The sequence below is a fragment of the Muscardinus avellanarius genome, assembly GCF_963383645.1.
Source record: "Muscardinus avellanarius genome assembly, chromosome: 19".
In the NCBI taxonomy this organism is placed as follows: domain Eukaryota; kingdom Metazoa; phylum Chordata; class Mammalia; order Rodentia; family Gliridae; genus Muscardinus; species Muscardinus avellanarius.
The window spans coordinates 17,602,570-17,626,201 of record NC_137805.1 but is presented as its reverse complement, the minus strand read 5'-3'; the positions used below and the strand labels follow the sequence as shown (position 1 = coordinate 17,626,201).

The 23,632-nt window shown below is 50.2% G+C and overlaps 2 protein-coding genes across 4 annotated transcripts in view; both read right to left on the bottom strand.

The window, feature by feature from the left end:
* Nucleotides 1–934: 934 nt before the first annotated feature.
* Nucleotides 935–8,458, bottom strand: NAA20 (N-alpha-acetyltransferase 20, NatB catalytic subunit; the record flags this gene model as incomplete). 2 transcript variants are annotated; one of them, XM_080716016.1, is made up of 6 exons in its annotated part: nucleotides 935–1,020; nucleotides 1,448–1,593; nucleotides 4,052–4,187; nucleotides 4,620–4,725; nucleotides 5,668–5,692; nucleotides 8,406–8,458. In XM_080716016.1, the coding sequence occupies 6 exons, from the start codon at nucleotides 8,456–8,458 to the stop codon at nucleotides 935–937; spliced, it is 552 nt and encodes a 183-aa protein (XP_080572142.1). The 2 variants fall into 2 exon arrangements, with proteins under 2 accessions (XP_080572142.1, XP_080572143.1); XM_080716017.1 differs by having other exon boundaries at nucleotides 4,635–4,725.
* A 14,182-nt stretch (nucleotides 8,459–22,640) lies between these two features.
* The window catches only part of RIN2 (Ras and Rab interactor 2), a gene marked incomplete at its 3' end in the record, with an annotated part of 87,637 nt that continues 86,645 nt past the window's right edge, over nucleotides 22,641–23,632 (bottom strand). For both annotated transcript variants that reach the window (XM_080716805.1, XM_080716806.1), the window contains exon 12: nucleotides 22,641–22,964. In XM_080716805.1, the coding sequence (XP_080572931.1) occupies nucleotides 22,641–22,964 (324 nt within the window). The remainder of the gene's footprint in view (nucleotides 22,965–23,632) is intronic.

The window sequence follows — 23,632 nt, the reverse complement described above, 5'->3', positions numbered from 1 at the left end:
GATATGTGGCTGGCCTGTGGTCTCTGGGAATTAAGTTGTTTCCTCTTTCAAAAAAACAAACGCCGGGCGTGATGGGCACGCTTGTAATCCCCGCGCTTGGGAGGCGGAGACAGGAGGATCGCGCAGGTTCGAAGCCAGCCACGCTGGCTTAAGCGACCCTGTTTCCAAATATAAAATAGGTCTGGGAGTGTAGCCCGGAGGTAAAAGGGTTTCATCCCCAGTACCACCAAAAACCAAAAAAACCCCTCTGCATCTTTTTATTTAAACAAGTGTTATGGGACCAACAGTATGAAAAGAAGGAATTAGGAAGAACCCACAATAAGAGCTCAGCACACGCCTCGGGACTACTTGAGACCCACACTTGAAATGTGGCGTAGGTAAGGCAGAGGTGAAGCGCGTCTAACAAGCACATCTCAGCCACTGGTGTGTTTAGTCACGAATGTTATCAGTATACTCCTGAAGACAAGCCATACTCACGTAGTAAGTCGTATAAATGACCAGATGTGTAGGCAACAGTCAGCAGTGCACTTTATTATACATCTTAGGTTTATACATTCTGTACATGCTTTTAAAGCTTCATTAACAGTTCGGTACAAAATAGAAAACACAGCTGTATACATACGCGGCAGTGGCTCTCAGGCACAGCACTTGGCAGGGCAGGAGGTCTCCCCTGACCTACAGTGGACATCATGACCCGCAGCAGTGGAACATTTCTGACCCAGTGGCTTTCTTGATTGGGTTCTATTGTAGTGGAAAACTTTAGTATGTGCTACATTGCTAATGGAAACAATGAGATTTCCAGTCAGTTTACAGCCTGTACTTCCTCGGGCCTTCAAGGTCTAAGTGGTGACTCCCCAGTAGAGCCCCACGCTCGTCCAGCACCATGGCAGTGTCCACGAGCTGCCTGGGATGTGCCTGAGAACCACTGCCATGGCTACTCGATGTCCTCCGGCCTCACGGGGTGGGGCAGCGGGATGATGGACTTCTTCTCCGTGTCCCTGGAAAGTGCTTTCCTCATATCTGTTAGGAACAAAGCTGGACATGAGCAGCGGCTAGCAAAGTGTTTGGGGTCACTCTAAGGTGTTTACGTAAAGTTCTCATAAGAGGTTTTATCCCTGCCCCCACTCCACCCGATTCTATGAGAAATGTATTGACTGTGAGATTTCTAATTGCAGATACATCAGATAACAGACCCCACCTAGGATTCAAACAGATGTTCTTACTAGTTACGAAAAAAATATATTTGCAACACAGTGAAACAATAATCTACAGAAACTAATGATGGTTAAGTTTGTAAAGGCACAGGCTAAAGATTTAAACGTTAAGATATAATGTGATTATTGTTTTAACCATATTGAGGAAATCGGGCATTTCAACCCATAGAGAAAGTGTAACTGTCTGGCTTCCTGCAGGAGTTGCCGCCGGGCAGGGCGTGGCGGGAGCTCACCATAGGCATCCTCATCGGGCTCCCCGTTGCTGGCTGAGTAGTACTCGATGACCGTCCTGTACACGCTGTAGCCCAGCTGCTTGTACATGTTGACCGCGACTTGGTTGGACACTCTTACAAAGAGATCAACGAAAAATCCACCCTTTCTTTAAAAGAAAAAAGGGAAACACTGCAGCGTGAGACTCCCCAGGAAGTGACACACACGTGTTTTAAATACTTGTTTTTACTTAACTACTCAGGTGCTATGGCAGGATCCATCAGCTACACAGGGGCAGGTTCATCGTGAGAGAGATTTGTCTGTCCAACCTCAGAGTCCAGGTCTAGGACTCTACTCTGAGCCTGTCACTGGTGCGTAACGCTTTCGAAGGGTCGGTCTTTATGCAATGGCTCCGTACTTTCTTTTGGCTAGAATTTGCATAACAGTTTCTTTACACTTCCTGTAAGTAGGACGGTTCTGTCTTTAACTGGAGGCATCAGTTCATTAACACTATCGTAATATTTGGGTCCACAGCTTCTATCTCATTTAATATTTTTTTATTTTGGATTGCTTTAGTTATTTTTGTCTCTTACAGGAATTATGCATGTTTCTGTTTTTAAAGTATACGTTAAAATACATGCATATAAATATGTATTTATCTGTATATACACACTCATACCATTAATAGAACTTACACATCTTAGCAGCTACCCTAAAATAATGACTCCTAAAGTAGTATCATTTCCTTCTTCTCTGAAAGCTTAGCATCCCACTTGCCCCCCCCCCCCCGAGTGTCTGTGGCCAGTCACTTCTTTAAAACTTGCCTTTACTAAATCCAAAAACGTGGAGACTAAGCCCCTGGAGCCCTTCTCCACAACGGTCCTCTTCCTGTTATTTCAGGCATTTGCCCTGGAGGAAAAGCTGCAGCTCGACAGCTGCCCACACTTGGACATCTCTCGTCTCACATATGGGAGAGGAGGCGCCTTACCTCGTCACTACTGTGCGCCTGTGTCTCCCTGATGCGGGTGTTTGGTGACTATAACAGGTCTCCCTGCAAAACGCCAGAACGCTGATGGTTCTGGATGGTGCCCTGAGGTGCCCAAGCCACACAGGCCCCAGGGCGCTCCAGGTGTTCAGGAAAAACACAGCAAAACTTTTACATGTCAGATGTGGCAACCTTTACCTGTGTACAGCAGCTAACACATGCAACGTTAGATCGTGCTACATTCCTTTTTAATTATGTATTTTTATGAAGCTGGGTTTCTGGCAGTTGCTGTGATTAAATGAAAAATTAGTATCATCTAGAATCAATGGGAACAGGATCCAGGTGGTTGAGTTGAATCTGTTTCTGAGTGTAAGAAGCCATTCAGCTGGTACTGTGGTGTACACCTGTAGCCTCAGCTACCCGGGACACTGAGGCAGGAGGATCTCAAGTTTGAGGCTAGCCCAGGCACATTAGTGAGACTTGGTCTCAAAACAAACAAGGGCTAGGGATATAGCTCAGTGATAAAGGGATGGCCCAGCATGATCAAGCCTCAGAACCAGCAAAAATTAAAGTCATTCAATGTCCAAAGAGGTCCCATACAGCTCATTAGTGGATGGTCATCGTTAAAAACATAGTAAAAATACTTATTTCAGCCATTTGGGAGGCTGAGACCTGAGGACTGCGGTTCATTGACAGCCTCAGCTACTTAGTGAAGCCCTTTGCAACTCAGTGAGACCCGGTTTCAAAAAAAAAAAAAAAAAAAAAATAGGGCAGGGGGTATAGCTTGGAGGTTGAATGGCCCTGGGTTCCATCCCCAGACCCACAAATAAAAAACAAAAACAAAACCTTCAGTTTGTTTTTTCTAAGTAGTTACTGTTAATCTACAAATATTTGTGTGTTGAGGGGGTTTACTGAGGATGGAACCCAGGGGCCTTCTACCTCTAGGCTACAGGAAACAGGGTCTTGCTATGCTGAGAGCCTCACTAAGCTGCTGAGGCTGGCTTTGAACCTGTGCAATCCTTGTGTCTCAGCCTCCCAAGTACTGGGATTACGAGCTTGCGCCACCATGCTGGGCTTTATAAGTATTTATTAAAGTTAAGACTGAACTGTTTTCTTTTGGCCTTGGAACAGTGGGCGACTAACTGAGCAGCCAGGGCCACTCGGCAGGCTTCCGGCCCACCTGCCCCAGGGGAAGCAGCATGGACTCCCCTGGGGATTGGCCTGCAGCCGGCAAGTTAGACACTAATAAGTTTGTGAAGGCTAAAGGAGATTTAAACATTACGATACAGTGTGGTTACTGTTTTAACCATACTGAGATAATGGAGCATTTTAACCTATACAGAAAACATACCTGTCTGGCTTCCTGTAGGAGTTGCTGCCAGGCAGGGGGCGTAGCAGGGAGCTGGCCATAGGCTCTCATCAGGCCACTCACACCCTGCCTTAACTGTCCTCAGAGGCAAACCAGGAACAGAGACACCACTGTTAACGTGGGGTGGAATTATTCTAAGGACTCTGGAGGCTGAGAATGAAATTCCTACAAAGCGTCAAGTCACGGTGGTATAAAACGTCTCACAAATGCTCAACAGAGAGAGGAAGTGAGCAGGAGGTTTCAGAGCTCTGCAATCGTAAAACATCATCTCACCTTTCTGAAATCTCTTCTAACAACTCCATAAGTTTAGCAGCCAAACCGAGGCGTCGAAACTCGGGAGCGACGGAGAGCGCTGTGACGTGCCCGTGCCACTCCTCCCTGGCTACGGAGCCCTCCGCTTTCCCCATGACTGCCAGAGAGGAGAGAAGCCGTCATTGACACGCTGGCTCCCAACGGGCCTGTGTCGACTAGTGCAACCTCACTAAGGGGCCGGCCACAGGCTCCACGGCAGCCCAGGTCACCCAGAGGGTGGCTGGTGCCTTGGATGCCACCTCTGCTTCCAGGGGCAGCCTGAGGAACAGCTGAAACAGTCCTCAAGGTCTTGTTAGTGATGTTACTAATTCAGTGTAGAGCTACACAGCTTTAGCAGAACAGAGCAAGACCCAGAAGCCCCAGGTGTCTGGTGCTCACCGCCACGCCCCGGGCTGGGCCCAGCACAGAACAAATTGGCCAGGAGGCTGCGGAGTTAACCACGGGAGAGATGAGAGCATCACACAGCCTGCGGCAGCCCGTCTGGAACTCTGTCAAAGCCTCAGCTACCTGAGCAGCTTGAAGACAACACCTGTGCGGTACTCACTGTAGCCCATCAGCTCTCCGCCGGGTGCCTCGGCCACGATGAAGTACTCTGGCCAGTGTGCGAGGTACTGCAGGTAAAAAGGAATCCCATACTAGAGCTCTGTTAAGGAGCATGCAGGGCCGGCCAGGAGCTTCCCGAAACGGCAGCCTCGGCTCCAACATTCCCGTCACACTGCTCCACGAAGTGCTCACTACTGCACATCGCCTCAAACAAGGATCTTCACATGCCCACTGGCTTCCTCTGCCTGCTTTTGGTAAATTATTCAGTTAATTTACCCTCCGGCAGTAGACTTGGAGCATAATCCAAAAATCTCTGTTTTTAGCCCTCAAGATGTGGGGTTATCTGTTACTGCAGCATAACCAAGAACAACCTAACTTTCTACATGGCACCTGCTTTCTGTGGGCAGCACAATAAAGACAGACTGTCTCTATTCATTCCTAAATCATTGATTCCCTTTAGTTACAAGTCCCGATTTAAAGCTGGGCACGCCTCTGGACTCCACACAGGACTGGACAGGTGGACCAGAGGCAGGTATGGTCCGTGAGACACAGAAGGGCTACGTGGTGCTTCCCAAAGGCGCCCCTAACGTGGAAGGACGCTCTCCCCTCCTCTCGCTGGCTCTGTTGCCAGAACATGGAGTGATGGTCTGCTTTGGCAGCCATGGGGAGCAGGAAGAGCGAGGCTACCTTGCTAAGGATGGAGTGGCTAAACTGCAGCACCTGTTGCTGGTGGCGCCACTGGCCCCATAGGAGCCGCCATGCTGCTGGGTCCCTGTGCTTCCTGCGGCGCACAGCTGCGCTCACTACCGGGCGAGGTGGCAGGGCTGCCAGGTCTCAGCCCTACGTGAGGTTACTTTATGAAGCTTCCCGGGCAGAATTGAGACAACTTTTGCTCTCGTTTCCTAAAGAGCTGCTTTCCAAGATTGCTTACGTCACTTTACACCTAGAAGTTTGTACATTTTCAAAATCAAAGTCTGTTCTGTCCTTTCATTTCTTCATTTTCTAATTTCATTAACCTTTTATAAAAAGGATACAGTTTCTGTAAGTGGATCCAAGTTACTGAAAGAGAGATATCAAAAGTAAGTAGTGTTCACAAAGACCAACTTGAATAAGCCTGCTAAAACTAAAAAATATTCCTCAAAGAAAACAAAATGTGGTTAGCCCACAACTTGAGAGCCAAGGGAGATGGCTTCCATTAAGCTGGTGGCCACGAGGCTGTCACAGCCACTACAAGGCACCCAGGCATTTCATTTCCCTGCGCCCTGACAAATTCTGGAGTTAAAGAATTACATCAGAATCTTCCATTGTCCGTACGGCAAGAAACTATTAGTGGGGCGGGGACCAACCAGTGTATGCTAAGACAGCAGGTCACAGCCCGCTGGCAGCTCACGGGTGCCCTGCCCGTCTCCGGTTCGGCTCTCCCACTCTCTGAAGGTGAGCGCTCCCATCTCTCCTGGGAGCCCTCGTGATGCCAGTCACTTTATATTTCTCTAATCCAATATATCTCAGCCTTTGTTTCAAAAACTGCCTTTACACTAAACTATAAACTTTAGTTTGAGGGTTACATCTATTGATATTTTCTTTTATTTTTGGGGTGGTACCAGGGTTCCAGGAAACCCTTCTACCTCCGGGCTATACTCCCAGACCTATTTTTATACTTTTTTTTTTTTTTTAATTTGGAAACAGGGTCTCTTAAGCCAGAGTGGCTGGCTTCGAACCTGCGAGATCCTTTAGCGTGCGCCACCACACCCGGCTGATTAACATGAACAACTTCACCGAGAAATCATTGTATTCCTGGGGAAATAAAGTTAGCAACGGGCATGACAGTGGTTCTGCAAAGCCCACCTTGAAGGCAGCGGAATGCGCTCACCGCCTGCATCCTGTTAAGACACACGCCAGGGGCGGGGCAATGACCACACCCTCCTGGCACGTGAGGGTGGCGTGCACCTCCCCGGAGAGCTGGAGACCCCCCTTTGAGCCTCTCAGCCACCTCCCACCTCTGCCGCAGCCGCCACGCCACGGGGCTGCCCCTCCTACCGTGCTGAGGCCAGAGGAGGCTTCAGCCAGGTCCCGCCTGGCCCACAGTGCTCACCCCTCACTACCTGGGACTCTGCTCCTGCGGCTTCCGGGATTCAGTTTCTGTCTCAGCTGGAGTAAGTGCACAAAGGTGACGTGCACTGGGCTCAACGCGCAGCTCTTGACTCAGTTCCCCAGTGTCAGGTCGCTCTTCTTCCCCCTCTGAGCCACCTGACCCCGTGGGCACCCCAGAGGCTTCTCTACACTCATTAGCTCCTGCCGGGGTCAGTGCTGACCCTCCAAATCCTACCTTTAGTCCAGACCTCCCTGACCTTCGGCCCTTGACAAAGCCCAAGTCGATGACGTAGGCTTCGTAACTCTACTCCTGCACGCGCTCTATTGCCACCGCCTCCTATTTGAACAAAATCTTTGCACAGGGATGACTACTGTTCCCTCCTCTTGGAGGTGCTGCCCTGGATCCTGGGGCTCGCCCCTCACTTCCCCGAGGTCTTTCTGCAATGACAAGCTCCTGGATGCCTGATCTGAAGCCATGTTCCTCACTTCCAATTCCCCTCCTGCTTCTAGTGTTCCTTCTCTACTAACTGCTAACACCCGCTGCTTCTTAGTTCAGAATGCAGCACCTGAGCGAGTGTTTCCTATCAAAAAGGCTTAAGAGGAGCAAGGCAGGAAGAGTGGGAGCACATGAGAGGCCTGATCTCCAAGATCATTAGTTAAGAAGCTCTGCCTTGTACACTCCTGAGCTTCAGGGACGTGCCAACTCACAACCGCCTCCCAAACCTGCCGTCAAGTTCTCCTCTCTCCAGCCTCCTAAAGAGCTCACCTGCCTGGTCTACCTCCTCTAGTCACCTGTCACCCCACACCCCAGAGCTCTGCTAGGAGCAGGCTAGAAATTCAGCCCCCCTCTCCATACCTGGGGGTTCCACAACCTTGAATTCAGTCAGTTTGGGGTTGAAAATATGCAAACCCACCAACCCATCACGCCGGCACCTGCACACACAGACTTCTCCCTGCTTCTCACGTTCCCTAGGCAACAGTGTGACACCTGCTTACAAAGGATTTGCGCTGTATGAGGTGCTACAGGTAACAGACATCTAAAAAGCACACGGAGCCGGGCGTGTCGGCGCACGCTCGTAACCCCAGCATTCGGGAGGCTGAGACCGGAGGATCGCGGCTCGCCGACAGCCTCGGCTACTTAGTGAGGCCCGGTTTCAAAATAAAGAATAAAAAATAGGGCAGGGGGTGGAGCTCGGAGGCCGAATGCCCCTGGGTTCCACCCCCCCGACCCGCAACAAAACAAGACAAGACAAGAAAGCAGGCATGGGAGGCGCCCGGGTGCACGCACGTCCTTCGCCACCGAGAGGGATGTGAGCACCCTGCAGCGGGCGCTCGCGGCGGTCCCGGAGCCGAGCCCACGGGCGCCGAGGGCGGGCACTGCCGCAGGCCGCGCTCTCCAAAGGGCGAGGGTCTCGCTCCCAAGGCCGCCCCGTCTTGGGGTCCGAGGACCCCCGGCCGCCCCGGGGCCAGATCAACACCGGGCGGTTCCCTCTCGCCTGCGACACCTCCCCTTCCTCGTCAAAATGGAAGGTCGGCGTCTCGGGGAACCGGAGGGGCCCACGAGGCTCAAGACGCGCCGGGCCCGGGCAACCCTCCGCGGGCCAGGCCGCCCTGCCGCCCCGGCCGGCTTCACGGCGCCCCGGCCGCCCGCGCCCGCCCGCGCCCGCCCGCGCCCGCTCACATGTTGTTGAAGCGGAACAGGTCGTCGCAGGTGAAGGCCCGGAGCGTGGTCATCGCGCCTCCGCGCCGCCCGCGCCCGCCCGCCGGAAGTGACCCCACGCGCCAGGAGAACTACTTCCGGGCCGCGGGTTGCTAGGCAACGCGGAGGCGGCGGAGGCGGCGCGCCCTCTGGCGGCAGAGCGAGGAACTGCCGGGCCGCTGCGGGCGGGGAAGGCGCCAGGGTCGAGGGTCCCCCACCTCAAAACCCTTCTCGGAGGCCGAGACCAGGAGGATCACAAGTTGGAGAAGAGATTCCGCAAGTTAGCGACAGCCTGTTTCAAAAACGAAATACACAAAGGCTGGGGTGTGGCTCAGTGGTGGACTGCCCCTGGGTTCCATCCCCAGGACCACAAAAGGGGGAAAGTAAAAAGGAGCTTCTACCTAAAGAGGTTCAGATTTTATCTGTGAACTTGAAATAAAAGCCATTAATTTTCCTTGAATCAACAGAAGAAGAGAGAAAAACTGAAGAAATTGTTGAATACACAGGAATATAGGTGCCTAAAAGTTTTCTTTGAAATGGAAGATATGCATAAAATTATATTATGCATAATATTGTATTACACATATATTAAATATGATTTCTACATCTCAATGAAAGTAATTAAGAGAGAGAAATCTTTTGTTTTGTTTTTGTGGTACTGGGGATGGAACCCAGGGGCATTCTACCTCCAAGCTACACCTCCGGTCCTATTTTTTACTCTTTATTTTGAAACAGGGTCTCACTGAGTTGCAAAGAGCCTCACTAAGTAGCTGAAGCTGTCTGCGAACCACAATCCCCCTGTCTCAGCCTCCCGAATGCTGGGATTACAAGCGTGCGCCACCACGCCCTGCTGAAATCATATTTTTAAATATAGTTTTCCATTTAGGGCACTCTTTCTCTTGACTTAGTTATGAAATTTGAGCCCACAATGACTTCCGTTTTGCTGCCTCTGCCCTGTTCTCCTGGTGAAGTGTGTTGCTTGTATTACTGCTGCTTTTTAGGGAGAGAGAGAGAGGGAGAGGGAGAGGGAGAGGTAGAGGGTGTGTGTGTCGCAGCCCTGCCGCCCATTTTGTGGTTTGAAGGCTAATCGAGTGGACATAACGCTCAGTAGCCGCCATTCTTTCCTGGCTGTCCCGTCCCCTTGTCGCTGTGATTTGTGCAGGGTGGCTGGCTCTCCTTGTTTGCTGTGTCTTGTTTTTCCCAGGGTCCCCTGGGTGCTGGCCCTCTATTCCCAGAGCTCCCTTGCCTGTACCAATGCGAAATGGAATATTGGCTGGAAATTTGCAGATTCCATGTTCTGTCTCCCAGAACTTTGTAAACATCGTCACTCCAGGGCTGCCTGGCATTTAAAGTTATTAGGGGAAAAGAAGAGAAAGGCCAACATGGGGTTTTCATCTCTTTTCTGAGTGACTTCATTTGTGTTGGAGTGTCAAGAATTATAATGCTTCCAGAAATAAAACATTTTTGACAATGCATACATTCTAAACCCAGGCAATCTGATAATTCTGTCAATTTAATACTGAGATTTACCCTAAAATTCAAATCCAAATCATTTGTAGATAGCCAGCGGAAATATAAGAGGGGACCGTCTCCCTAAAACACCGGTTGGTGGTTTCTTTGCAAACTGAACACGCAGCTACCTTTTAATCCAGCAACTGCACTCCTGGGCACTTAGCCCAGAGATAAAAAGAAGAGAAAAACTTACATTCATTCAAAACCTATACATGATACGAGTTCATTAAGGCCAGGGTTAAAGGTCTGTGAGCTGGCCGGGCGTGGCGGCGCATGCTAGTAGTCACAGCATTTGGGATGCTGAGACAGGAGGACTGCGGCTCGCGGACAGACCCTTTACAACTCAGTGAGACCCTGCTTCAAAATTAAGAATAAAAAGTAGAGCTGGGGGGTGTAGCTCAGAGGTAGAATGCTCCTAGATTCCATTCCCAGTACCCCCACACAGACAGATAGACACACACACACACACACACACACACACACACACACACACGTGCACGGTCTGTGAGCTGGATGATTCTGTTTATTTGACATTTTGGAAAAGGCAGAAATATAGGAACAGAAAATAGAGGAGCTGCTGCCTGGGCGGGGCTGGGATGGGACAGTGCAGGGAACTGAGAGTGGGCGATATGGGACGGGTCTTTACGGTGGCTCATGAGCAGATGTGTCCGTCAACAGTCGTAGAATGTTAGCCAGGCGTGGTGGCGCACTCCTGTAATCCCCGCGCTTGGGAGGCTAAGACAGGAGGATCGCGCAGGTTCGAAGCCAGCCTCAGCTACTTAGTGAGGCTCTCAGCAACGTAGTGAGACCCTGTTTCCAAATAAAAATATAAAATAGGTCTGGGAGTGTAGCCTGGAGGTAGAAAGCCCCTGGGTTCCACCCCCAGCACCACCAAAAAAAAAAAAAAAAAAAAAAACCAGTCATAGAACGTTTACTAAGAATAGTGAATGTTACCCAGTGTAAGTCAGACCTTAGTAATCTAACTTAAGAAAAATAATCAACAGCCTTTTCATTACCGCTGGCACCATCACCATTTTGATAAATTTATGTAGGGAGCAGAAACTCCATTCAGCGCCCGGGGAGTCCTGTCCTTGTTGGGCTACCAGGACAGGCTGTTATGTTTTTTACATTTCAGTGCTTCTGGTTTACTTTTTACCACTCAAGAAAACACAGTTTCTGCCCAGCTACACATTTTCTCTACATAAAAGATGACTCATAAAACTTTGGACTTCTCATTTTACATCGAGTAATTTCTTTTACCACTTAGCTGCGAGCTTTTACCACATTTAATCATAAAGCGCGTTCCTGCTCATTGAAACAAAACACCATGCGCTCTCTGCAAACGTGCTGACCTGGCTTCACATCCATCATTGCAGAAGTCCACACTTACACCAAGCAAACAGCTCGGCGGCTCATCTGGGATGGCTGTTTCTTTCCGATCATGTGGGAAGCGCGGAGCAGGCTGTAAACATCTATTTTGCTATGGCCTAGGCAGCAGGCCTGGCAATAAAATAGCCTGGATAGGTGGGTGCCTGCATTTAAGAATGTTTATGGTTTCTTTCTTTTTTTTTTTTTTTTGGTGGTACTGGGAATGGAACCCAAGGGCCTTCTACCTCTGGGCTACACTCCCAGACCTAGTTTATACTTTATTTGGAAACAGGGCCTCTTAAGTCAGCTGAGGCTGGCTTCGAACCTGCGCGATCCTCCTGTCTCAGCTCCCAAGGGCTGGGATTACAAGCGTGCGCCACCACATCCAGTTTTTTTTTTTTTTTTTTAAGGGGTTCTTTTTTTGTTGTTGTCTTTTTTTGGAGCCGGGGATCGAACCCAGAGCGCCACACCTGCAAAACAGCCACTGAGCTACATCCCGGCCCCAGTGGTTATGGTTTCATAAAATAATAACTGGCCAGGATGGACACGTTGACCCTGGCCATCCGGGTCGTCACCTCTTTTCAGTTTTGCTCAGCGGGGCGTACAAAGGCGTTCACTACTGGAACTAGAAACTGCTTACAGCTTTCTAGTAAACAGGGCACTCTACGGCTCTGTTTCCACCACCTCCCTGAATGAGAAGCAAAGAGAAGTGGAGCCAGGCGTGGTGGCCGCGCTTGTCATCCCCGCGCTTGGGAGGCGGAGACAGGAGGATCGCGCAGGTTCGAAGCCAGCCGCACTGGCTTAAGAGACCCTGTTTTCCAAATAAAAATATAAAATAGGTCTGGGAGTGTAGCCCAGGGGTAGAAGGGCTTCCAGGAACCCCAGTACCACCGAGAGAGAGAGAGAGAGAGAGAGAGAGAGAGAGAGAGAGAGAGAGAGAGAGAGAGAGAGAGAGGTGGAAGGCAGTTGTTAAAGGCCTACATCTGTAGGACAAAGACTCCGGGCGAGGGACAAGGGCCAATGGGATCTGGCGACAAGATTTTGGATGCTGGAGAACTAAACTGAGAGACAGGAGAAGAGGGCGCTGAGGGAGAAGTCGCCGGAGAGTCCAGAAGAGATCAGCTGGCATGGATTCCTGCTCTGCTCTGCAAACGGCAGGACGGTCCTGCAGAGTTCTGTGGAGGCAAGGCAGAGGAAGAAGAGCCGCCATACCCACGGGAAAAGCCTCGCAGGCATCACATTTCTTGTCCCCACCCCCAATAAAATGGCCAGGCTTGCACACAGGGAGGACCACCACTTAAGGAGGCTAGCTTGTCACCTTCCAAAATAGGGAACCAAAAAGTCTAGTCTAACATTGACCCCAAAACCCATGGACAACAGGCTCAGCATGTTTTTAGAAATGGGGAAACTAGTCATGGAAGATGCAGCTGGAGGGTGGTTTGGGGCGGAGATGGGGCAGCAGAGATGAGGCTGGGTCAGGAGCACAGGGCTGCTTTCCACCAAAGCCTTCGAATGCGTGGGACTTCCTAAGCCAGGTATTGCTTTATTTTTTTACATATTTTCTGTCCTAGAGATTGAACCCAGTCTACTTCTAAGCGACATCCCTGCCCCTTTTATTTATTTATTTTATTTTAAAACCAGATCTTACCGGGTGTGGTGGCGCACGCTTGTAATCCCAGCTTTTGGGAGGCTGAGACCTGGAGGATCACGGTTCGCGGACAGCCTCAGCTGCTTAGTGAGGCCCTCCGCAACTCAATGAGAGCCGGTTTCAGAATAAAGAATAAAAAATAGGGCAGGGGGTGTAGCTTGGAGGTCAAATGCCCATCCCCAGACCTGCAAAAATAAATAAATAAATAAATAAATAAATAAATAAATAAATAAAAATAAAACCAGATCTTGCTAAGTTGCTGAGGCTGGCCTCAAACCTGCAATCTTCCTGTCTCAGCTTCCCAAGTACTGGGAGTTCAAGGCAGACACCATTGTGCCTGGGTCTTGTATGGCTTTTATTCTAAAAACACCCCCCTTACCTTTCAAAACAGAGGGCAAAATCATATGAATAAACAAACAACACGTGGAAACATATTAGAACTCAGAGTTGTACCGTACCAGACAAAGAAAGACGTTCTGAAATCCACGACACGCCTCTGGGAAGTCACCTGCTGGTATTGCTACAGGAACCAGACGGCCTTTTCAATGACACATCCATAACTCACCCTGTGGTGACCAAATACACCCATTAAACACATCTTCCATTGGCAAATGGATGTGTAAAATGGTCCTGCAAAAACCTCTACGAGGAAGTTGGCTGTCCTCTAAGAAAATAAAAAAGCTTGCGTGTTTCATTAGCTGAGTGGACCACGACGGTGCCCTGGACACGCGGGCATGCCCGTGTGGGGGGCTGGCCCGCACAGAAAGGCCCTCCTGACCCACAGGGCCTGGCCACATCAGCACGACCGCTCAGTGTGTCTGCATCTACCCCCTTCGTGCTCCTGGTCTTCCCCCATGGCCTTCAGGCCCCTTTTTATCTAGACAAGAAGAAAGGTTTGGGTGACTGCAACGCACCGATGTGCCTCTTGGTATTTGCATTTAAAGCCTTCTGTTGGTATGGAGGGTGATTTTTTTTTTTTTTTTTTCGGTACGAGGATGGAACCCAGGGGCATTCTATCTCCGAGCTACACCCTCAGCCCTATTTTTTATTCTTTATCTTGAAACAGGGTCTCACTCAGTTGCAAAGGGCCTAAGTAGCTGAGGCTAGCCTCTAACCATAATCCTCCTGCCTCAGCCTCCCCAATGCCACGATTATAAGTGTGTGCCACCATGCCTGGCTTAGGCAGGTGATTTAAGCAAGATTATACTTTAGTAAGTGTGACAAACATGTGTGTGTGTGCGTGTGTGTGTGTGTTTTACTGGAAATTGAACCTAGGGCCATTCTACTTCCCAGCTATATCCCCAGTCCCCCCCCTTTTTTTATTATTTGCAAACAGGGTCTCACCCGGTTGCAGAGGGCCTCCCTAAGTTGCGAGGCTGGCCTCCAGCCTGTGAGCCTCCTGTGGCTCAGTCTCCTAAGTCCTGGGATTTCGAGTGTGCGCCACCACGCCCGGCATCACGCATGGCTTTATGCCTCCTCTCGGGGTGAGGACAGCAGCTCATCTGCTGGCCCAACTGCACAAACAGAACCGGTGTTTCCAGCCAGCCGCACTGTGCATTTTGTTACCACGCACATTCTCCTTTGTTTCTGTTTTTGTTTTGCAGCACTGGGTACACAACCCAGGGGCTCGGGCGTGCTAGGCAAGCGCTCTTCTGGGTAAGGATTCTGCCTCAGTGGGTCTGAGAGGGCCTGGGAGTCTAATGAGCTCCAGCAGACAGAATGCTTGGTCCACGGACTCCATCTCCAGCTGCAAAACCTTAAAACCAGTTCAGTGCGCACTTGCAATTCGCTAAGCATTGTATTTTCCTGCACTAGCGATAAACAAACTTCTACTGTCCTGGCCAGCTGGCGTGGGTACCTCTGATGGCGCCGTCAGCAGCACAGTGCCGTGTGGGTTTTCTTTCCGCCGGTTCATGCTACAGACTAAGTCTGTCCAGCGTACGGCTGTCCATCAACAAATGACAGAGAAAGGGAGGGGGGAGAGAGAGGAGGTGGGTTGAAGCGGCGCTCTGGTAAGTCGGCCTGTTCTTTCATAATGTGTAGGACTGGCGGGAAATGGGGAGTCTGGGCAGAATTAATAATGAAAAATGACGACACCAAACACCGTATTCTTTTGTGGCAAAGCATGATGTGTTTAGGAGTAAATGTGTTACCAGGTGTGGTGGCCCACACCTGTAATCCTAGTACGTGGGAGGCTGAGACAGGAGGATCATGGGATCAGCCTAGCCGTCTAGCCTCAGCAACCTAGCGACGCCCTGTTTCAAAATAGAATAAAATATGGCCGGGGTGTAGTCAGAGATGGAGCACACCTGAGTTCAATCCTCAGCACCAAAATAAATCTGTTAAGTTACATAAAGGCATATATTGATATCTAAGTAAATAAATGAGTGTAATAAAAAGAAAAACTTCGGGGGTGGGGAGTTGTTGAAGTCCTCACTGACTGAGGCTACACTTAAACAATAATTCTTTTCTGGCAAGTGCTATTCAAAACTCCCGTGGGGGCAGAAAGAGAGAGAAAAGAGAGAGGGGGGGGGTGCCCAGGCTCCCACGGTCGCCTCTAAGGACACATCCCAGTGACCTAAGGACCTCAGATCAGGCTCTTAAAGGTTCTTTTTTTTTTTTTTTTTGAAGATTTAAAGAAGTTTATTAGAAAGATAGAAATACAGAAGATAGGTACAGCTCCATACCAGACTGGCATGGAGGGGTGACTCGAATGAATACATCCTTAAAGGTTCCACTACGTCCTGTCCGGACAGCAAGCCTTTGACACATGGCCACTCGGAGACATTTAAGAGGTGAGATACTAGCCGGGCGTGGTGGCGCACGCTTGTAATCCCCGCACTTGGGAGGCAGAGACAGGAGGATCGAAGCCAGCTGCGCGCGCTGGCTTAGGAGACCCTGTTTCCAAATAAAAATGTAAAAATAGGTCTGGGAGTGTAGCCCGGAGGTAGAAGGGCTTCCAGGAACCCCAGTACCACCAAGAAAAAAAAGAAAAGAGGTGAGATACTGTCATTTCCTCGACTACTTGTGAGTACACACATCTGAAAGGATGCATGTTTGTTCTTTTGTAGACGTAACCCATGGATTTGATTCTATTTTATAGACACATAGAGGTTTAACTTTTAAAGTTCCTAGCTACTATGCTAGATTCATTCCAGCCACTAGACCAGCCACTGGGGCTGTTGAGCACTGGAGATACTGCAGCGGAGATGTGATGTGTTAGAAGAACAAAATATACACGAGATTTAGGACACAATATAAAAATGAAAGAATACAAAGTACTTTGATATTCTGATTAATGGCTGAAATATCATATTGCTAAAATGGATTCTACCCATTGCTTTTTTTTTTTTTTGGTGTTCCTGGGGTTCCTGGAAGCCCTTCTACCTCCGGGCTACACTCCCAGACCTATTTTATATTTTTGTTTGGAAACAGGGTCTCTTAAGCCAGCGCGGCTGGCTTCGAACCTGCGCGATCTCTTGTCTCTGCCTCCCGAGCGCGGGGATTACAAGCGTGCGCCACCACGCCCGGCTATTTCCATTTTTAAACTATACTTTCATTGGTGTATTATGATTTCACATCACAGCGAGGTTCACAGTGATAGTGTGCACTCGGCGGCGCCTGCTGTGTCTTCCTCTGGATCCTGCCCCTCCCTCTCTCTTCTCCCATTCCATGGTGGAGAGGTTGGAGGCGGCGCCCTCATATATGGACATAACATTATCCTAACCCTTTCCTCTTCAACCCTCCCGCCTCCCTCTCTCTTTCCTTGTTTACCCGACGTTTCTTTCGTTCCCTATTTTCTCTCTAGCTTCCACAAACAAGAGAAAACGCGTGATGCTTGGCTTTCAGAGACCGGCTGACCCCACTTGGCGGCCTCTTCTCCAGTCCACCCGCCCACTTTCCTGAAGCGCTGTGCTCACGTTCTTCTTCATGGCTGAGCTTTGGGTGTGGCTGCTAGAAAACTGGCCAGCGCCTCGGTGGCTGGCTCGCCAGCTGTGAACACCTGGCTCTGCGGGCACCGCACCTGGCCAGGTGTTCACAGCCATCGACAAGGTGCTGCTCTCCCAGGTCTACACTGGTGGCTCCCAGCCCTGGGTTCTCATGGGAACCTCTGGAGGTTAATTACCTGGGCATCGGGGTCTCTTTGCAGCCTTTTTGATGGCCTGGGAAGTGTAGCATTGGGAGTTTTAAAAGCCCCTGGCCAGGTGTGGCGGCACACGCCTATAATCCCAGTACTTGAGAACCTGAAACAGGAGGATCACAGTTCCGAGGCCAGCCTCAGCAACTTAGTGAGACCTTCAAAAACATAGCATGACCGTGTTTCGAAATTAAAAAAAAAAAAAAAAAAAAAAAAAAAGGCTAGTGGTGTAGCTTGGAGGTAGAATTCCCCTGGGTTCAAACTAGAGTACCAACCCCTTCCAACAGTTTTAAAAGCCCCAGGTGATTTCAGGATACAGCGATAGAGTGCTTGTGGGTTTGATCCCAGCACGGCGGGCAAAGAAGGCGGCAAGATGCAGCCACACTGAGAGCGCCGTGCGCACCACCTGTTAGTGACAGGCAGGGTGAGCGGAGATGGCGGTGGCCGGGTCCCAGGCAGGTGATGGCGGCGGCAGGGTCCCAGGCAGCTCTCTCCCTGCCGCCACCACAGTCCTGCCCTAGGAAGACGAGTCAAGTCAGAGCCTGTGTTTTGGCAAGGAGCCCTTGAAACTAAAGAAAAGCATCTTGGAATCTGCTGTGGGAGAGAAACCCGCCCGACAAGGCTCAGGGTTTGGGCAGGATAAAAATAAAGAGGGGCCCTCACGAAGGGGGGAGGGCAGGCGTGGTGGCTCGCGGGAATCCCAGTACAAGGGAGGCTGAGACAGGAGGATCTCGGTTGGAGGCCAGCCTTAGCTGTGTAGGGAGACTCTTGGCAACCTAGGGAGACCCTTTTCAATACCAAAAGTAGAAGGGGCTGTGGATGTAGCTGGGAGGTAAAATGGCCCTGGGTTCAATTTCTAGTACCAATAAAGGAAGGAAGGAAGGAAGAGACTGGAGGTGTAGCTCGGGGGTAGAAGAATGCCCCTGGGTTCAATCCCTTAATACAAAAAATTATATATGGATATATATGTATATATTCATATATAATTATATATATATGTATATATGTATATATGGATATATATATATATATATATTTTTTTTTTCTTTGAGTACTGGGGATGGAACCCAGGGGCATTCTACATCTGAGCTACACCCCCAGCCTTATTTTTTTATTCTTAGTTTTGAAACAGGGTCTCACTGAGTTGCAAAGGGCCTCACTAAGTAGCTGAGGCTGGTGGCGAAATGCGACCCTCCTGTCTCAGCCTCCCAAGTGCTGGGATGACAAGCGTGCGCCCCCAGGCCAGGCCTGAATATATATATATATATATATATATATATATATATATATATATATATGTGTGTGTGTGTGTGTGTGTGTGTGTGTGTGTGTGTGTGTGTGTGTGGTGGTACTGGGGGTGGAACCCAGAGGCTTTCTACCTCCGGGCTATACTCCCAGACCTTTTTTATATTTTATTTGGAAACAGGGTCTCACTAAGTTGCCGAGAGCCTCACTAAGTAGCTGAGGCTGGCTTCAAACCCGTGCGATCCTCCTGTCTCAGCCTCCCAAGCGCGGGGATTACAAGCGTGCGCCCCCACGCCTGGCTCTGAATATATATTTTTAAACTTCCCCTGCCTCCTGTCCTGTCAGTCAGTATTCATGTGCAAAGTTTGTGTAAGCTGCTACGCATCCTTTAATGTTAAAAAAAACGAAACCTCTCTCCCTCTCTTTACCACCTGCCTGCAGTTCTGGATGTCACATGACTTCTTAGCTAACTGCACACAACAGTTTTGGCCTCAGATTCACCCTGCGAAACGGCCTGGGAAATGCTGCCTCCGATTTGCTCTCCGTACGGTGCCGCCGGATGACTGGCGAACTCTGGCCCCACAAACCGTGTGCATCAGTCCTTCCTGCGCCATTTCTCTTGGACTTTTGGGGAACAGTAGACTTGCTGTTAAAAATCTGAGGGTCCCAGGGCATGTGGGGCACGTCTGGAATCCCGAGACAGGAGGATCACGACTTCAAGGCCATTTTAGGGAGATTCTGTCTCAAAATTAAAAATAGTAATAAAAATAAAAGGGCTGGGGCCCAGCTCGGAGGTAGGACAGCCCTGGGGTCCATCCCCAGTACAACGGCAACAGTTTGCCTATTCTTTTTCTGTTACAGAGTGAGAGGTCAGAGCAGCTGGGCGGGAAGCGACTGTTGTGAATGGCAGTGCTCTGGCTGGGTTTCGCGTCCGTTTTCTTATCCATCTAAGCTAGGTTTCTTCTCCACTTCCACACGCCATGAAGGACGTAGTTTCTATTTCTATTTGCGTCTCCATGGGGGGCATATCTGGCAGCGTGTCCAGAATCCATAACCAAGTCCCTTCCTCTGGCCGGCATTCAACTTTTAAAATAGATTTTTGGATTTGGAAACGCCTTCCCTCTCCCTGCACTCGGCATGTATATTTTTACTCTCTCTCATTCCTTCCGACGCCGCCAGGGTCTGTTTCCTGGCAATTTGAGAAGTGAGCAATGCCTGCGTTCGGGGGAAAAGGAAGACACATGTTGTGTCGAAATCCTGACAGGGAAGCGTTGCCCGATGGCAAAACCAAGGCGAGTCTTGTGATGCGCCCGCTCTCACCCTGTTCTGACCCGCTCTCATCTGGGCAGAAGCTGATAAAACTGCCTCCAAGGCTGGGGTCCCACCAGCTTCCAGTCAGCAGGGTCCTGACCCCTCCCCTGCCACCGCTGCCTCCTCCTCCTCCTTCTTTTTCTTTTTTTTTTATGGTGGTACTGGGGGTGAAACCCAGAAGCTTTCTACTTCCGCGCTATACTCCCAGACCCATTTTATATTTTATTTGGAAACAGGGTCTCACTAAGTAGCTGAGGCTGGCTTCGAACCTACACGATCCTCCTGTCTCAGCCTCCCAAAGGCGGGGATTCCAAGTGTGCGCCACCATGCCCAGATCTCCTCCTTTTTCTTCTCTCCCTCTCTCTCTCTCTCTCCTCTCCTCCCTTCTCCTCTTCTTAAGTCCTCTCCTTTTTCCTCTCCCCTCCCCTCCCCTCTCCTCTCCTAGGAATTAAACTCAAGGACATTCTACCTATGAGCTATATCCCCAGCTCTTTTTGTAAATTTTGAAACAGGGTCTCCTTAAGTTGCCGAGAGTCTTGTTAAGTTGCTAAGGCTGGCCTTGAACCTGGGATGCTCCTGTTCAGTCTCCCAAGCACTGGCATTGCTGGCTTATGACATCATACCCAGCTCCTTTTTATTTTTATTTTTTATTTTGAAATGGTCTCGCTAAGTTGCTGAGGGTCTGTGTGAGTCGCCCAGGGCGGCTTCTGACTTGTGGTCCTCCGGTCTCAGCCTCCCGTGTGCTGGGATTGCCGGTATGTACCACCACGCAGCGGTAGTGTACTGATTTCTAAGCCCAAGAACAGCATGATGGCTTTAATTTGAAGAGTGGCCAGGACGCCCATGTGGGCCGAAGGGTTGCCTTTCAATTCATTGTAAATATCCATGCAACCCTCGTTCTGGTCTCAGAGCTAGTCTAATGATGGCTCAGAACCCCGTCTAAACTTGTGTTTTTCTTCCTTCAGTCCCCAAAGATCTAGAGTACTTCCTGGCCACCAGGCACAGTTCCAAGCATGCGGAACACAGCAGAGAAGACCAAGCCAGGTCCTGTCGATTTCACAACCAAACTGAACTCTCGGCCAGGACGCTGGCGAGGTTGCCTAAGGACGGGGAGGAGCGTCTGCGAGCCTAGCTGACTCCACCTTCAGACTTGCTGTGATTTGTTCTTGGTCCAACTAAGCCAAAATCGGTGTCAGAAACCTTGGAAACCCTTTCAGAGCAGAGAGCCATCTCTCCCCTTCTGCTTCTTAGCTTTTTGGCCCGTTCATTCCATAAACCTCTGAAACCTGCGAGCCTGTTTACTCTCCACAGATTATGTAGCCGCTGACACTGGCTGGGGGTCCAGGTTCAGATAGTCTGTCATGTGTCTTGATTAAATTATGACCATGAGATAGAGATAGAGATAAAGAGAGATAGATAGATAGATAGATAGAGAACAATTGGAGAATATTGCAAAAATTATTTTCACACAAGAATATCGTACAGTATTACAATGTATTATGTGCAAAATTCCATTTAAAAATCATTTACAATATGATTACAGTATGTGCTGAGGGTTCTAGTTGAACAAAAGTCAAGGCAGAAAATGGTACAGGGTACAGAGCTCACCAAATCAGATGGCCGTGCATCCTCACACAGTACAACGACACGTGCTCCTAACTGCCTGTGTCACACTGACACATAACACGCCTAGTTTCTGCACCCTAAACTGATTTTATAAGACAAGTCTAACTTCACCATACATTCTTATTCCTTTGTGTTTTTGGTTCTAGGGATTGAGCCCGGGGCCTGTCGTGGGCGGGGCAGGCCTGCCGTGTATCCTTAGGATGCACACAGGGTCTGGGGGGCGCTTTCTGTTCCCAACAGCATCTTATTTAACTCCACAGAAGCCACATTATACATCACTTGGTTTCTGTCCCAAATCATTGGCTACTCTTAGTTTTGATTTATGTGGAAATGGGGGGGTGTTAGCCTTGATTTTTTTTCCCGATGGAATTTCCACAATCGGTTCCAGAGCATACATCACATGGAACAGATTTCTGCCAAATTTCACTGCATATTTACAGTACTGTAAGCATTTTCCTACGCCCTCCAGAGCCTGCGCCAGCACAACGCGCTCCCCAGTCCCTCGTTAGAGTCTTTATTTCTCTCTCTACCTCTCTCTACATTCATTTTTCTCCTTATTCTTAGCATCGCTTGTTTAAACAAACAAACAAGTAAACAGACAAACAGCACAATGTCACTAAGCGTGAACGAGATAACAGTACATCAGAGTCCCAAAGGCGTTCTGCGGCCAGTGTCAGGAATGTATTGCTTTGAGAAACCCAGCAGCCTCTCCCCTCCGCAGCTGCCACAACATCCAGTTACAAAAGAGAGACTCGAAAATGCCATACTCTCAGGTCCAGCAAGAGATTTCTTTTCCAATATTAACTGTTAAAGATCACATGCGTAATTATAGAATCTTTTAACGTTACAAAAATAGTTTAAAAACCAATCCTGACAGTTTACCTGCAACTGCTATAAAAATTTCTATGAAATATATAAAAACGCAAAGGCTCTTTGTAAAAATTATAAAAAGGGAAGGACAGAAAGAAAAAGAGGCAGGAAGAGAGGAAAGGATGGCGCCCTCCACGGGGCTGAGAAACATCTCACGCGCCGCGTGGGACAGTCTTGTCAAACGCCCGCTGTTGGGCTCAAGAAGAGCCTGTATCTTAACGTGCGTTCAGCACACGGACACAGGGTAAGCCAACCTAGACCCCGGCCAGGATGGGTCAATCTGAGGACGCGTGGCCACCCAAGGCCACTCTCCGCTGCCCATGAGCAGCCTCCCGTGCACGCGCTTGGCACAGCCACGTCAGCGTGCACGGGCCTGGTCACTGCAGCGAGGCCCCGGAGGAGCTAGCTGCCTTCGGAGCTCAAGCCAAGCGCGTGGCCCCCGACAGGCCCAGCTCTCGGCTCCCCTTTGGACGCACCAGCGGGAAGTCCCTGGTGCCTTCTATGAGGGGCTCAGATCTTCTTCTCCATTGTGGAAAATGACCCCGTAGGAGTCGTTCTTGACGCGCTTGTAGACAAAGTGGAAGATGTGGGGCTGGGGCCGGCTGTGCAGCTCAGCCTTGATTTTTTGAGGGTACGTGTCCTCCGCCAGCTGCTGCCACGTTTCGTCAACGAAGAGAAAGAGGCTGTACTCCTCAGGGTCCCCCACCTTGAACTTCTCGGCGCAGAGCTGGCACACGTCCTCGGTGGTGATGTACGGTCTCACCAGGAGGGTCTTTCCCGTGCAGCCGCTGTCCACCTCCTGGAACGCGACACGCAGGTAATTCTGCAGGTGCAAAGAGATGCCGGACACCAAGTCAGAAGAGAGGGTCAGAGGGAGCGAGGACCTGGCCACACAGGGCTGATGGGGCTGGGGCGGAGGGGAAGAGCCGGCCGCTGTGCTGCGGCTCACTGCAAGGGGAACCGCGAGCCGTCGGCCCCTGTTCTCATCTTTATGGTATTCCACAAAGGCTGGGAATAGCACAAACCCATTCGAAGCTGGGACTATTCCCAGCTGGAAAAATCAGCCAGACGGCAGAAGAATCTGAACCAGCAGTGAGCAGGGAGAGACTCAAAACATCCAGCCGTGCCAGCTTCCTCCCCGGCCTCGCCTATGAGGCCCTACCGCCGGGCTGCACGCTCCCACCGCCATGTCTGACTGTGCTCAGAGCTCCCCAGATGGGATCTCCCGGCTCCGCCTAACGCAGGCTTCCGGGAGCTCCAGGTGGAACCTGGAAGCCATCAACGGGAGGGGATGCTGACTCTGCTGGGAGCCGTGGAGATGGAGTCCCTGGAGCGCCAAGTGCTGCTTCAGGAAGTAAAGGCATCTGCGGGCTTGGCCTGTGAACTGAGCGGCGCCAGGTGTGGCCAGCCCGAAATCCAAGCAGGAGCAGCCCCGACTTCACACACAGGGATGCCCAGACAGAGCGCGTGGGCCCTGAGCTCAGCGGGGGC